The sequence below is a fragment of the Pholcus phalangioides genome, unplaced genomic scaffold (genome assembly GCF_987345545.1).
Source record: "Pholcus phalangioides strain wild (caught in Gottingen) unplaced genomic scaffold, Ppha-v1.0 ptg000042l_1, whole genome shotgun sequence".
Lineage (NCBI taxonomy): Eukaryota > Metazoa > Arthropoda > Arachnida > Araneae > Pholcidae > Pholcus > Pholcus phalangioides.
Genome location: NW_028301628.1, coordinates 2,723,414 through 2,740,387, shown reverse-complemented (window position 1 = coordinate 2,740,387; position 16,974 = coordinate 2,723,414). Strand labels below are relative to the sequence as shown.

The following is a 16,974-nucleotide window of genomic DNA, read 5'->3' as shown; positions in this document are numbered from 1 at the left end:
TAATAAATTGAAGAAAATTAAACAAATTATCTTAGTCTATTAATTTTTCATACTCTAAGCATTTTTAACATGCCCTGGTGAGTTTTTTTTTTTTTTAATGTAGATTTTGGCGATGCCCTCGGTTCAATTTTAATTGATGAAACTTCAAGTGTGGAGATCAGAAAACTCAGTGCCATCTTCATCAAGAAGTTCATCCTAAGTCACTGGCAGAAGTCAGACTCTGAACCGCCATTGATTTCTTGTGAGGTAAATTTTGTTGTATGATCAAAATAAAGTATTTTATGACAATAAAAAAAAATTGATTTTTCTGTTAAATTTTTAACAAATTATCAAGTGATATATCATAAAAAATAATTTTATATTTTCACTATATAGGCAAAATCAAGAATCAAATCAATTCTCTGCGGATGCCTTCATTTGTCCCATGATATTGGCTGTGTGATCGGAAGCTGTATCGCTTCTATTGCCAAATACGATTACCCTGAAAGATGGTCAGCTTTCCCATTTTTTTTGTCTGAAAAATTCAATCATCGGCAAGCAAATGTTGTGCTTAACACTATGCAAATAGTGTCAGGTTGTAAATTCAAATTTTTTTAATAATAAATGTAGCATGTATTAATGTACTTTGTTAACATAAATTTTTTTTATGCATTAAGACTTTTTAATTTTTATTTCATTTAACTTTTATATATTAAAAATGAATAAATTATGAATATTATGATCTGAAAAAAATAATAATAATTAGAGTCAATAGCAAGGCTGTAGTGAGGAGGGGGTCTGTCCCCTCCTGAAATGTGAGAAAATGACAAAAGAAAAAGATGGCCAAATCGATTGTTCTATCACTTTGGTTCCCCCCCCCCCCCCGCGCAACAAAATTTCTGGCTATGGGCCTGATGAATGCAAAGTGGTACACCTGTGCCCCCTCCCAAGATGAAAAAGAGTGCCGTCTTAAGGCATGGGCAAACAGTCCAGAGGCCTCGCAAAAATGAGATCTGGTTGAAATTTCTGAGAATTTGCCTGGTAGAGCCTCAGAACGATCACTTGGCCCGGGGGGGGGGGGGGGGCAAGATGCTCTTAAGACGGCCCTCCTGAGAAATTGAATTTTTGCAATGTTATGCTGAAAGTAATATTTGGGAAGAAAAGTGATTTCTCTCCTCTGGGAATTGAACCAGAATCCCTTTGCATACCTGGCAAGTGCGCTAACCAATACACCAGAGACACTTTTCGATTCTTTTTAACATGCATTAGTAGCGTGAAGCGCTGAGTGGAGACATAGCAGCCTCTAGCTCATCTAACTGACTGCCGCTGTGCAGTTGTGTGAGCATCGTGCTAGACTCTTGTCCTGAGGATCCAGGTTCGAACCCCGCTGATGGCACAGTGGACGTGGCGATCGGCTAAAGTCGGTTTTCTGTGGTTTCTCAGCTTTGAGGTGCGAATGCAAGCTCGTCTACCATTTGAAAAAGTCTCTCCACAGAAAGCAGGCAGACCTACAACACGATATTGACATAATGTGAAAATTCAAGCATTTCCATCTTTACTTCAGAAAATGGAAGACAGATGGCAGCATGAACATGAAACAAGTGCAACTCGACAACAGAAATACGTTTGGGCCATACATACACTCGGAACACATTCCGACATGTGCCGATTTGTTAGAAATTCCGTAGAAGAATGTGTACGAGGTGCATGTTCGGTTAAGTAAGTAAATAAGTAAGCCTCTCTTAACTACAGCAATTTTCGCTCCAGTTGGCGTTTTTGTATTAAGAGATGGTATTTTTTCCACCCAAAATGTACTATTACTGAGAAATTGAATTTTCTGGATGTTATGCCAAAACTAAAATTTGGAAAGAGAAGTGATTTATCGCTGATTCTCCCGGAGGAGACAAATCAAAGACTCACATTGTGAAGACCCAGGTTCAAACCTACTGAGCATGTAAAGGTCAGCTGAAATTGGTTTTCTTTGGTTTCCAACTTCAAGATGTGAATGCTCTCTAGCCAATCTCCAATTTAAAAAAGTCTCTCCACAGAGAGTGATCAGGCTTATACAGCATCAAAAAAATTTGTGCATGACTTAATCTAAACTTAGCTTGTCCAGTTATTTTATTCCTGATTTGGAAGACAGATAGCATCACAGCTTAAACACATAACAAGCATTCAAACTAATGCTAACAACAAACTTCATGTTAGGTTCACAATACATTCCCACATGTACTCATTCATTAGAAATTCCATAGAGGCGATGTGAATGTGTGGTTTAATAGTAGACTATGACATATTAAATCCTCTATAGATCATTTCATGTTTTTGCTATTATTTTAGTTAGGATTGGCAAATTTTTGCCATAACGGAATAAACTGTTCCTGCTTTCTGTATTTCTTCTGCCAATCGTATTTTCTAGAATTTGAAATTTAAACTTACCTTTTATGGAAAACTTTTGAAAGTCTCTTTCCAAAGGTGTACTGTCCTAAACTTTCTCTTTCCCCTAGTTATTTGAATAATTACCTGAATTTCATTTCAGACTTTATTTACGAGGAATATACGATCGACCTTCCTTACATTTTTGACGTCGTCATGGCTATATTGGGAAAAGCTTTTGGTGCAAATGTAAGAGAATTAAAATAAAAACTTCATTCATTATGACATTTTTCAAGTTCCATGAAACTATTGTTTGTCCAAAATTAGAAAATAAAACAAATACTTATATTTGATTGTGTGATATTCTATTTATGTAGAGCTATCCAATAGAAATAAAAAGTATAGCCATTGATGTACTACTCATTGTGTTGAAGTTTAATAAAAGAAAGCAGCAGCATGGGGTAAATTCTAGTTTTTTTTTTAAGTAAAATACTTGTTTTCCATTGAAAATAAAATTTTAAAAATAATATAGATCAAAAGTTCCTTTAGTTTCTTAATGAATTCAAAGTTGGTACAATTTTAACTTGCATCTCAGTGTAAAATTTGCTTTGAAATTAAGTTTTTAACATTTTATTGCTGTTACAGTTGGCTTTCAATGAGTTGAAAAATGTGGACATATTCGCTTCTGAACTCGTTCAAGTTTTAATTGAAGAACGATTTGAAGACTTTTTTCTGAAAAAAAGAGTTCTGAATGTAAGTACTTAATATATTCAGGTATATTTGCTTTTTTAATTATTTATTTCATCGTATAATTATGTTTATTGGTATTAACATAATTATATGATGACATAGATATACGATACATATGATGATACATATACTAGATTTTTTGTATAGCTTGTTTTTGTGCTTGGAAAAAAAACCAGTTAAACTTGATTCCTTAAAGATTTGTATTCTGTATAGTGTATATTTTTTTTAGCATCATCTGTTAAATTTTTTATATATTTGTTTTTTTTTTTTTTTTTTAGTTTTGATTTATATGCCCATCCATTAACAATGACAGTCTTTCTTAAGTGTGAAACTAATTATAAAAAATTTCCTTCTTTCTGTCAGATGGAAAATTCAGAGATATATTTCAGTTATGAGGGAATTGATTTGTGTAAAACTATGTATCTGGTAGCTAAAACTTCTATGTATCTGGTAGCATCAGATCATGTATGCAATTTGTATAATATTTGCATGTTAATGTAAATCATTTGTAGCTGTATTTTATATTTCTAATATGTGAAATTTCTGCTCATGATTGTTTCTGCCAATAGTCTTGAACCAAGAAATAGATATTTTATTTTTTTTGTTTTTTTTTTGTTTTAGGCCTTGAAGCATTTGATTGAACAACATAAGGATATCGAAAGCATTCTCAACTTTATTTTGACATCTTTAATTGAATGGGCTAACCAAGTTATGAATATGTATCCTTTTTTTTCTTTTCTTTTTTAAATTGACTGCAAAAGTTTATGATCTAAAATGAACTTTCGAAGATTTTTTAAGGTTCAGTCCTTGACTTAGATTTGTAGTTTTATTGAAGAGTTCATTTTTAAATATTCAGAGGAATATGAAAGAGTATTTGATGGTAAGGTTATTTAAGTCTGGAAGCCAATTTTTTTTTCAGTTCTTAGAATGCTAAAAAATGTGCAAGAAAAACTAATTGGTATGTTTTAACGGTTTTTCTTATTTCATTTGTAAAGATCCAAGTTTCGATTCAATGATGTCATCGTGGTTAAATTTGGTCTTCACAGTCAAGACGGCATTAAAATACCTTAATCCAGATATTATGAAATCTATATTCAATGTAGCTGTGATACTCTCTCACATTAATAAAAAACAGGTATTGCAAATATATTGTTTTTGTTAAGAAAAAAAGTTATTTGATTATGGTATGTTGATTATCATGAAAAATTTATTTATTGTTATAAACTCTTATGCAAGAGGGCATTCAGAAGCTTTGCTAGTTGTTACAACTATTATGTTTTTAATATAAAGAAAAACATGATAAAAGTGAATATCAAAGAAAAACAATTTTATCTAACATGTTCTGACAAAACTGTGGGTATCATCAGAGAATATATGAAATCATTATATCACATTGTCAGGGCATCCAATTTCGGTTTGTTACCAAACATTACCTTTTGGTTGCTCAGTCAGTTAAATTATGTCTATACAAAATGGATGATGTGATTAGAATGAAGCTGAATGCCTATTTAAGACCTAACACCATTCTTATTGGTTGCTTGCGAAAGAGAATTTTTTTGATTGGTTATTCAGATTTTTTTTGAAATTCTTACTTGCAAAGCAATTGATAGTGCATAGTTGTAACTGAATAATATATTTTTAATGTGTAAATATATTTTTGAAAAAAATCAGAAAAGCCGGGGATATACTTTGTGCTTCACAAACAAAACATATCTCTTGCCAGCATGTGTCTAACTCAACTCCCTTGTTAGCTGTCGTTAAGGCAGGTCCTGATTTTTTTCTGTAAAAAATAAAGTTTTTATCATGATAATTGATTTTTGATAATACCGGATCCTTCGTCAGGAAGTTTCGGCAGGTGAGCTGAGCTTCTCAGTTAGATACGTGCAAGCTTTCGTACGATCACTGCCCAAGGTTGTTAACTCTGGAAATAGAGTGGCAGTGATCACGAAAACAGGACTCGGGTGTCTGGAGGCAAGTGAGCAATTTCTGGACAATGAGGTGTCAAGTCTAGGGAGAGCTGGTGGTTGATGAATATTTCAACGAAGCTGTTTCTGTCGGGGGCTGATGGTCTTTTTTTGCGATTTATTCATCAATGCTGATAGCTGGAAATGGGTCAGCAATTGTTACAGAGCGCCATCTCATATTTTTGGGGGGTTTAAATAATATTGTGTATATTGATATCGAACTTTGAATTTTGGGGGTTTAAATAATCATTGGTTTCTGATAATTAAGGGAATTCTTTTGATTCCATTTTTGTGAAAGATAATTTTGTAAGTAATAACTTAAAATTGAAATGGAAAGAGATTTCCACGGTGCTCTTGGCCATACGCCATCTGTCAATATCAAAGCAGCATGGGGTGTGTTAATCACAGTGACTCGATATGCTAACCCAACAGCTGATAGTTTTGAGGAAAATGTTTTTGATAAGTTTCAAACATTAGTGGTAGAAACCAATAGACAATATGATGATAATGTACTTGCTTTTAGTACTGTTTGTAGGGATGCTGTTAGACTTAGAAAACTTATAGATTTATATCATAGATGTAATAGTGCTAAGAGTAGTAAGGTAATGATCAAAAACTTGTTGAGAAGTTTGTGGCATTCTTTCAAAATGAATATAGTCATTTGCCTCAAAGAAAAGTTAATAGAAGAAAATGTAAGGAATGCTACAGGTTCTGAAATTCATTTTTCTAGCTCAGAATCAGCTTCAGAAAATGAGGTTTTGTCTAAGGGAATTTTCAGTCTAAACGGATTCACATACACTACCACACAAAAAAATACTCCAAAGAGTAAAAATGGGGATATAACAGAGGAGAAAATTAAGTAGAGGAGATCAGAAAATGTGGACAAGGTAATAGCAAAAATAAGAGTCAACAAAGGGTTGAAAAGTGATAATAAAGAAGTTATAAAAGATAATCCCTCTATTATTGATGTTGTTCCCCTGGATACTGATTCCTCAATTGTTGGAACGGTTCCCTTGGATACCAGAAAAGTGATAAGTAATAAGGAACGAGAATGAAAATTCAACAGAGAAAAGTATGGTGAATATGGATATTAGGGTCAGTACATCAAAAGAACAGGATAATAGCACAAAACTACCACATGTAAAGGGTCTATCATACAAGGGTATAGATGATTCAGACATAGAAAATACTGAAGATGAGGACTTTCACTTGGACACTGATTTAAATCAAGATTTGGAGGAAGGTAAATTTCAGACAGTAATTAATAAAGAGACTAAGAAAGCTATGAAGAAAACATTCAAAACCCCTGATATATATCTTACAAAATTACCTTACAAATTATCTTACAAAATCTTAGAAACTGGATGGAACTTAGGAACAAACAAAATGAAATCTGCGAAGGGGAATTTAAATGCTTTCAAAAAAGAGGCACATGGGTCCTCCAGATAGAATCAATACATGACTGGGCAAAAGTAAAAATATTTCTTTGTGGAAACAATTATGAATATCATAGTTTCAAGATCAAAGAGCAGGATGAATTAAAAATTGTCATAAAAAATGCACATGAATCCTCTCTGTAGCACTGAAATAATAAAAGAAAATCTGGAAAAAACGGGATTTGAAATATCAACAATAAATAAATTGGTAAGTTTCAGGAACAAGAAAACACTTCCTATGGTTTTGGTGGGTATGCCAAAAAACCGTGAAAATGAAAAAAATTTTCAAATGAACAATTTTCTGAATATGGCTATAAGAGTTGAGACATATAAAAGAAGGGGTTGGCCTGTTCAATGTTACGGCTGTCAAAGATTTTTTTCACAGCCAATCTTCATGCAATAATTCCCCTAGATGCAGCCAGAGCCATTTAACTAGGGACTGTTTAAAAAAAGGGAAGATGGACCTGGTGTATGTGTCAACTGTGCAGGAAACCATATTAGCTCATGAGCAGGTTGTAAAATGAATCTCAGAAATGGAGGTTTTGAGATTCCACAGAGCAATGATAGAAATCAGTATCAAGAAACATCAAAAAAGACTCAAAGAATCATGACTAAAATTTCAGTAAGGTATGGTTCAGATTTACCAGTATGTGAAGAAAGTAATAATCAAGGAATTGAACAAGTTAGGGAGAAATATGAGGAAAAATCATGGGCAAAAAAATATAAGAATGAGTTATAAAGACAGAACTTGGATAAATCCAACACTGAAAGAAATTTGGAAAACCGACTCAAAAATTCAAATTGGGGTAAATCGACGATTGGACAAGAAAATAAGTCAAATAATGGTGCTAGTTTTTGGAAAAATGGCGAGAAGGGGGAAAAGACGGAGATACCCAACAATTCAGTGAAAAAACACTATACAGGAGGCTGTAAGCTTGAAAAACAGTGGTGGGAGACTTCTAGAACAAAATATGGAGAATACAAGACCAAAAAATGGTGATTCAAATATAGAAAGACAAATAGAAGAAGAAGGAAGGGCTTTTCTTTCGAATGAAAAATTTTTGGCAGCAGAGAAGTAATTTTAGACGAACTCAAGAAAAATTCCAAAAAAAGACTGTCAAAACAATATATAGAATTGGAAAATAGTGCAAAGAATGAAGATAAAAGAAGTGAAGCTCAATGGGACTTTTCACAAATAATGGAAAAATTCATGAGGATAGTGATGGAATATGGATGGAGATTCATAGCAGCTCCAAATATTGATATCAAGATTAATTTATTAAAAGAAGCATTCAATAAATTTATACAAAAACTGTTACAATGAATACAGAGGTAAGACCTTTGGAAATTATCCATTGGAATGCAGATGGTGTAATCAACAAAATGGCAGAATTAAAAGAACTCTTAATTGACAGAAAAACAGATATATGCTGCATTAGTGAGACACATTTAAAACCTGGTTGGCATGCTAGAGTAGTGGACATAAATCTGTCAATTACAATGGAAACTACAGTGGCTAATATTCAAATTAATAACTGTAAGCTAATCAGAGTCACATCAATCTACAAACCACCAGGAAATACTGCAGATTTACAACATGTAAAAAAAATTTTGACTGTAATCACACTTGTCTAATTATAGGAGATGTGAACTGTAAAGATTATTCTTTTGGATGCATAAAACAAAGTAGACAAGGGAGAGTGCTAAAAAAATTCTGTGAGGAACTAAGAATTCAAGTACAGACTTCAAAAAAACCAACTTTTTATCACAGAATCACCAGACATGATCCTGATATTTTGGACATTATGTTGTCAAAAAGATTGAATATATTTGGTGAACCAAAAGTAATAAACTAATAAACGCCTTGGATTCAGATCATTTACGGGTTGAGGTTGTCATGGACTTTGATATTCTTCATAAATTGGTAAAAATCAGAAAAATAAATTAGAGCAGATACCAAGATAAATTACAAGAATACCCTATTCTGTTTCCAAGTACTTTCACAAGGGTAAATGCTGATGACATGCTAAATGAATTAACTACATCTATAAAGGAATCTATAAATGAGGCAACAACGGAAAAAATGGCAAATCTTAATCCATTAGGTCTGCCTAAATGGTTGAAAGAAGAGATACAAATCAGAAATAGACTTCGTAAGGTATGGCAGAGAACAAGAGACCCATACTATAGAATACAATACAACAGAAGAGTGAGAGAAGTTGAAAGAGAAATTAGTAAATTACACTGGTGAAATAAATTAAGAGAATTTGCATATTTTATCGAATTTCATGAAAAGAACTGAACTGAATGTAAAACCACTGCTTCTAGACAAAAATGCAAATCTTGTACGTCAAATACGTAAGCGTACACGTGTGTGTAGGCGGAGCCAGTAGAGGAACAGGCTTTATAAGCGCGTGTAAGTTAAGACGCATTTTGTTCGCTAGCACACCTCTGCAAATTTCTTGGTGTTATTTTGCAGCAATTGGTTAATTTCAAATTGTAACAGTAAAAATGAGTAACCACCAACGTTTAGATGATGGAATGAGGTGGCGAATTGTGGGGAGGCTAGAAGCAGGCCAATCTCAAGTCCAGATTTGTAGAGAGTTCAATTTAACGCCCAGCATCGTGTGTAACTTATGGAAACAGTTCCAGGATACCGGATCCATCGAGAGAAAGTCTGGGCAAGGTCGTCCAAGAGCCACGACGGCCAGAGAAGATCGCCATTTGTCGATTATAGCGAGGCGTAACAGAAGTGGTACAGCTTCTCAGCTCTCTCATGACTTGTATGCAGCCACAGGAACCCGTGTATCAAGGGTGATTGTTTCCAAAAGACTTCGTGAGAGAGGGTTGTTTGCAAGAAGACCTGCTGTTTGCGTCCCGCTCACTTCTACGAACAGGAGAATCCATTTATCATGGTGCAGAGAGCATAGAGATTGGAGTATGGATCAATGGCGACCGTTCTCTTCACTGATGAGTCCCGGTTCAGCCTAAGCTCAGATTCTCGCCGTACGTTCATATGGAGAGAACCAGGGACCCGCTACTTACCCTCCAATGTCCGCGAAATCGACCATTATGGCGGAGGAATTTTAATGGTCTAGGCAGGCATCATGTTGGATGGACACCTCTCCATGTCTTTGAAAGAGGCACTGTGACTGGTGTGAGGTATAGGGATGAGGTCTTGGAGCCCTATGTTCGCCTTTTAGGAGTGCAGTTGGCCCCGAATTCATTTTAATGGACGATAACACGAGGCCACATAGAGCTCTTCTGCTGGACGATATTCTAGAGAGTGAGTATATTCGCCAGGTGGATTGGCCAGCCAGATCTCCAGACCTTAACCCTATAGAGCATGTCTGGGACGCTCTGGGGAGTACAATTGCAACTCGCAACCTCCCTCCGGGAACCATCCAGGGAATGAAAACAGCGTTGCTGAACAAGTGGGACCAATTTGCCACAGGAAATGATAAACGGCCTTATTTCAAGTATGAAATCGCGCTGCGAGACCTGTATATCTGTAAGAGGGGACCATACCCCCCCCCCCCCCCTATTAACCCATTTTTTTTGTGTATTCTGCAACTGCTGTTTCATACCTTCCGACTCCAACGAGTGTTACGCACGATCATGCGTGTGTATTACAATTATTGAATGGTTATTGGTTTTGTATTGTATCAATGTATGCACATCTCAAATTTCATTAAAATCGGTTCATTACAATCATTACTATCAAATGCAAATCTTCCAAAATAAAACACTCAGGAGAATTACTGGAGCTCCAAATTTTTTTAAATCATCTGATCTTCATAAAGAACTGGGTATTGAGTCAATCTTTAAATTCGTGAAGAGGACATCAAAGAATTTCTACGATAAACTTGAAAATTCAAGTTTGACTCATCTTAGTGAAATAGTAATGTGTAACGAACATGAGAGACTGAGTCATCTAAGACCTAAAAATATATTGATGACCCAATATAGGAAGGAATTCTGAAATCTTTTAAAATGGAAGTAAGTATTCAGAGACTTCTTTGTATATAATATAGATAATTAATTGAAAATTATATAATTACTTAATCACATTGTAAATAGCCTTACAGAATTTTTTGGTTTATGTTATAATCTAAAATGTAGGATTTTATAAGAAATCCAATTTATATTGTATTATTGTAAGATATTAGATTGAATCATATGCAATGTATGAGAGGTATACATTTCTGTGTTTTGACAATTTTTTTGTTATGGTAAGAAATTTAATTACTTCAAAAATATTCAGTGTCTTATTTTATTTTCATATATATATAGTACATATGTTTTCTGGAATGATAATTATCAAAAGAATTGATAATAGAAGATAATGATAAAAATACATTATACTTGTTTAAAAAAAAATCATGATTGATTAAGATGGAACAGTAATGATGATTGACCGATCCTGCGTAATGGCTGAAAAGCACAAATGGAAGGGTAATGGGATTTCTGAGGGCTACTTGGGCTATTTTTGGGAGTTTAAAAAAAAAAAGGTGGAGGGGTGAATAAGGTATAAATAGTGTCTAAATAAATTTTCACGTTAGTAGTGAAGAATTTAATTGTTAATTGATCTGGCACTCTGTATCACTTGTTCCTGGTCACGGTCTTGCCAGCAATGTGAAGCGATGGTTGATTTGTAACATTCTTCATTGAAGAAGCATCATAAAGATGTTCATTAACTATTTTGTAATCCTTTATGTATTCAATGAATGATCACAAAGAAAAAATTTTTTGAATTATATAGGCTTCCTAAAAAAAGACCAAGGATCCTTGGGGCCACATAACATCACATTATATGCCAGAAAAAAGGTTATTTATGGTATTCATTGTGGTGATTAATTCCCCCCCCCCCCCCCGCCCATTCAAGGAGCTTGTACTCATTTATGCTGCTTATATATGAGTAAGGCTAGTTTGCTATGACTGCATATTTCACTATTTTTAGGTGATACAGCATATGTTAATTATTTTATTGCATTATTTTGCCTACTTCTGCATTTTCAGTGAGAAGTAGTTTTTTCCTTTCCATCCCATTTTTTACTGATGACTTACACAAGGCCAAGATAATTTAAAAAAAGAGGATCTTAGTGTTCAGAACATCTGTACATTTGTCCTAGTGACCATATAAAATCCTTCTCCCCAGGCCTGTCATATGGGGGAGGAGGGGAGGGGGTCAGAGGAGAGAGATTGCTTCCTAGCTTTAGAAAATACACTAGAAATGGTGTATATATATATATATATATATACAAATATATATGTATATACATACATTGAGTATATGTTCTTTGCCCCCTTCTCCTGGAAAAAGTTGAAATGACCCCTGCTTCTCCCCTTTTTCAAGCTAGAGACAGAATTTTATGAAGTAGTCTTGTGTTGCATGCTAGTCTTATCCTCAAGGTTTCCTGGTCATCCCGCAAATTATACTTTTACTGTCTTCCCCCTCCAAAAAAAATATCATGGCAATAGATTTATCATTTTTGTTGATTAAACCGATTCATTATGTTATGTGTTCAAGAAGTGCTGCCATATGTCTTAGAATTCAAAAGCAACAATTCAGTAGGTTGTTTTTCCTGTATGCATTACCACATCAATACAGAAAATCAAGACGAAATGCAGTCAAACTTTGTTATGAAGTAAAAAAAAAACAAAAAATATTTTGTACCAAACAAATTATGTGTTAATCAACAGCAGAGAATTGATTATATTCAACTTGAAAAATATTCAATTCGTATTAGGCAAAAATTTTATTGAAATGATTTGGAAATATATGATTAGGAAATTTCTTTTTCTTGTTTTATAGAGTATATTTTTAGTTTCTTTAAGGCATAAATGTATTTTTTATAATGCATTTCAAGCAGTTTTTAGGTCATAAAAATCCTAGCCCCATACATGAGCATACATGAGCAGAAATTTATCAATTGAAGTCATGAAATATTTTATTTTCACTTGGATTTGTTGTGCAAAATTTTTATATATAATTTTATAAGACACACTTGTACAAAGACATAAAATCTAATGCTTATTAATCCATGTACCATACTATATTTTATACATACAATTCAGAGAGAAGACTGGTTGAATTCCACAAGGATGCATGTGAAGAAAGATGTTCGTTCTGTAGACGATTTACTATGGCTAAGGCATGATGTCAAAGAATTCCTTAGAGTACAAATTTTTTTCTAATACTTATTCAACTAACTTGAAAATACAGTCGCCTCCCCCCCCCCCCCCCGTATTTGCGGGGGTTACGTTCCGGAAGTGACCGCGAATAACCAAAACTATAGTTTTTTCTTGTATATCTCATTTATTGAACAGCGTAAGAAGAGCATGGTAACGCAGAAGGTATAAAGGAATGTAAAAGATGGTGCAGCGATTGTGGGCGATGTTTTCTGAAAGAACATTGTGATTTCTGTTTGCCGTTTCTTCATATCATCAAGTATGTTGGAAATATGATGGCAAGGCTTCCTCTACCAATTTTTTTACATGTGAAGAGCATACTATAGAGGGATCTATGCCATGAAAACAATCTATTGCTGATTTGATCGTGCGAAGCCCTTCCACTATGTTACTCATGGTGAACTTGTATTCTATTTCTTTACCTTGATCTTCTTCATCTGGTACCGCCTCAATTTCAGGAATAGTCAGCTGCATTAATTCCTCTTCTGTTAATGCCTCTGAATTGCTATTAGCTGTTAGACTTCTATATCCATATCATTCTCCACCAACCTATTTTGTTAACGTGACAATGTCTTATTCTCTTCAGTTGGCTCTGTACAAATGGTTGTGTCTTTTAGCGTACATTGTGGCCAAAGGTTAATCCAACCCGAGGTGACTGTTTCTCTCTTGGGAGCTGCCACGGCTCTAGTGATGACAGTAATGTCATTAGCAAGCCATCCTAAACATGCACTTCTCACATTTTGTAAACAAAACACATGAATGATGATTTCTGAGTGTTGCAAAAAAAAAATTCCCATGAAGGGAAAAACCGTGAATACGGAATCCGGGAATACGGGGTGGTGACTGTAAATAATTTTAAATGCTCTTTTGGCCTTCCGATTTTTTTTTTCAGTGAATGTGTGAGTACAGTGTTTTCAGTGATTACAGTGTTTGAGTATGAATACAATTGTATTTACATATCATACTTTCTACACTTTTCAATACCTTTTTTATATTCGAAACACATTTTACGCATCAAAGATGCATCATTTGTTTTGTTATTGCATCACGGGACCATATATCACTGTATTTTTCGTGGCACAATAGCTCTTATTGTTGTTGGCAAAATTCAGATTTATGAAAAAAAATAGGGTTTCTAAGCATTTAGAATTTCAATAAAAAAGAAATTAACTTTCCCAGTTTAATTTTTTTTTTCTACAAATCGACCAAGCATTTCTTAAGGGTATGCGGAGTATTGTGAAAAATGTACTGGGGAATGAAGGATATGTGCACAGAATGCTTTTGAGCCATCTGATCAATAATATACTTCGGTTTCATTGTAAAACTCAGCAGTCTCAGAAATGTTTTCTCGCTTTGAGAATATACACGTGTATATTGTAATATTCCAATGCATTGAACAATATAGAAGAATATTTTCCTTTCCCAGAAAGTACAAAAATGTAACATCTTTATGTGTAAATACGTCAAATATATTTCATATCAAGGGCACATTTCATATTATCATGACAAACATAAACAGAAATTTATTAATATAAAATTAGAATAAGAACGTAAATATAAGAGGACGAGCCTACGTGATAGCTTTCACACACCCTTCTCCCTCTTTTTTTATTTTCGAATGTCCAATTTTGTTTTTGCCATCCCTGGTCTCCTGAGGTCTTGTGCTCTGGAGCCTTATACCATATTGTTACGTCAAGGTTTTAACTGAGAGACGCCATACAGAACACTACACAATCAGGTAAATGAACATTTATTTAAAAATGAAGTTTAGCAGGACCGCTTACATGACCGAACATACCAATACACGCACACGAGAGTTGCCACTTAGAGAAAGTAAAAAATAGAATATATATATATGATGCTGTTCACTGTTAAGAGATTAAGTATAGATTTCATATTTACAACACTTTCCATAAATCTATACTTTTAACATATATATATAAAATAATCAAGACAAAGAAAACACTTGAAGTTCACATGTGCCAATTAATTGACGAAGTCTTTCAAATCAAACTTTTGACAAAGGTTTTGTGAATATATCAGCTGCCTGATTTTCACTACTGCAGTGCTGGACATCCAGTAATCCATTCTGAAACTTTTCTCAAACCAACTTATATCACACATCTATATGCTTTGTTCTATTGTGAAATTCTGATCAATTCTTATCTTATGGCACTTTCATTGTCAACTTGTAAGACTGGCACAGTAAAAGTGTTTGAAATTTTAGTAAGTTTTAATGAAGAAAAAATCATCATATGCTGAAATTTCTACAAGCTTTTAGATAAGATTCAATGATTTGCATCATTACATTTCTGGCCATATTCAAGAAGGTTGTAGCGCGGGAGGGAGGGGGTGACTTTTTTCTGACCCCACCCGATGTAAGAAAATGACTGAAAAAAAGGAAAAAGATGGCCAAATCTATTGTTATATCACTTTGGGCCCCCCAAATGAAATTTGGTATTTTTATTTCATAATTTGTCAATCATTAGGATGCTTTCAATTAGCTGAAGTCAGCATATCTACACTGCTGAAATAAATTAAGAGAATTTGCATATTTTATCGAATTTCATGAAAAGAACTGAACTGAATGTAAAACCACTGCTTCTAGACAAAAATGCAAATCTTGTGCGTCAAATACGTAAGCGTACACGTGTGTGTAGGCGGAGCCAGTAGAGGAACAGGCTTTATAAGCGCGTGTAAGTTAAGACGCATTTCGTTCGCCAGCACACCTCTGCAAATTTCTTGGTGTTATTTTGCAGCAATTGGTTAATTTCAAATTGTAACAGTAAAAATGAGTAACCACCAACGTTTAGATGATGGAATGAGGTGGCGAATTGTGGGGAGGCTAGAAGCAGGTCAATCTCAAGTCCAGACTTGTAGAGAGTTCAATTTAACGCCCAGCGTCGTGTGTAACTTATGGAAACAGTTCCAGGATACCGGACCCATCGAGAGAAAGTCTGGGCAAGGTCGTCCAAGAGCCACGACGGCCAGAGAAGATCGCCATTTGTCGATTATAGCGAGGCATAACAGGAGTGCTACAGCTTCTCAGCATAGGCGGAGATTGACTTGGAAGTCTGGGGGGGGCACGGTCATTATTGCTGGGGGGGCATGATGGTGATGATGTCAGCTCATATATACATTAGATCAGTCGACTCCACCTTTGACACTGGGGGCCCCCCGTATCTCTGCCCATGCTTCTCAGCTCTCTCATGACTTGTATGCGGCCACAAGAACCCGTGTATCAAGGGTGACCCGTGTATCAAGACTGTTTCCAAAAGACTTCATGAGAGAGGGTTGTTTGCAAGAAGACCTGCTGTTTGCGTCCCGCTCACTTCTACGAACAGGAGAATCCATTTATCATGGTGCAGAGAGCATAGAGATTGGAGTATGGATCAATGGGCGACCGTTCTCTTCACTGATGAGTCCCGGTTCAGCCTAAGCACAGATTCTCGCCGTACATTCATATGGAGAGAACCAGGGACCCGCTACTTACCCTCCAATGTCTGCGAAATCGACCATTATGGCGGAGGAATTTTAATGGTCTAGGCAGGCATCATGTTGGATGGACACCTCTCCATGTCTTTGAAAGAGGCACTGTGACTGGTGTGAGGTATAGGGATGAGGTCTTGGAGCCCTATGTTCGCCTTTTAGGAGTGCAGTTGGCCCCGAATTCATTTTAATGGACGATAACACGAGGCCACATAGAGCTCTTCTGCTGGACGATATTCTAGAGAGTGAGTATATTCGCCAGATGGATTGGCCAGCCAGATCTCCAGACCTTAACCCTATAGAGCATGTCTGGGACGCTCTGGGGAGTACAATTGCAACTCGCAACCTCCCTCCGGGAACCATCCAGGGAATGAAAACAGCGTTGCTGAACAAGTGGGACCAATTTGCCACAGGAAATGATAAACGGCCTTATTTCAAGTATGAAATCACGCTGCGAGACCTGTATATCTGTAAGAGGGGACCCATACCCCCTATTAACCCATTTTTTTGTTTATTCTGCAACTGCTGTTTCATACCTTCCGACTCCAATGAGTGTTACGCACGATCATGCATGTGTATTACAATTATTGAATGGTTATTTGTTTTGTATTGTATCAATGTATGTACATCTCAAATTTCATTAAAATCGGTACAGTAGTTCTAGAGATAATCGACCAAGTCTTCAAATTCTCTTAATTTCTTACACCAGTGTATATTAGTAGAAATTTGATTCCACTTTTCACATAATATTTGCTGTGCATGGCTATGAGTGTGCTTATAATTTTACT

The 16,974-nt window shown here is 35.2% G+C and overlaps 1 protein-coding gene across 1 annotated transcript in view; it reads left to right on the top strand.

Moving 5' to 3' along the window:
* Positions 1–16,974, top strand: part of LOC149063890 (importin-9-like) — a 101,528-nt gene that overhangs the window by 6,422 nt on the left and 78,132 nt on the right. Inside the window, exons 2-10 of the mRNA XM_089254804.1 lie at positions 104–246; positions 376–574; positions 2,519–2,604; positions 2,733–2,816; positions 3,001–3,108; positions 3,727–3,824; positions 3,930–3,985; positions 4,101–4,240; positions 12,584–12,685. Coding sequence (XP_089110930.1) covers positions 104–246; positions 376–574; positions 2,519–2,604; positions 2,733–2,816; positions 3,001–3,108; positions 3,727–3,824; positions 3,930–3,985; positions 4,101–4,240; positions 12,584–12,685 — 1,016 coding nt within the window. The remainder of the gene's footprint in view (positions 1–103; positions 247–375; positions 575–2,518; positions 2,605–2,732; positions 2,817–3,000; positions 3,109–3,726; positions 3,825–3,929; positions 3,986–4,100; positions 4,241–12,583; positions 12,686–16,974) is intronic.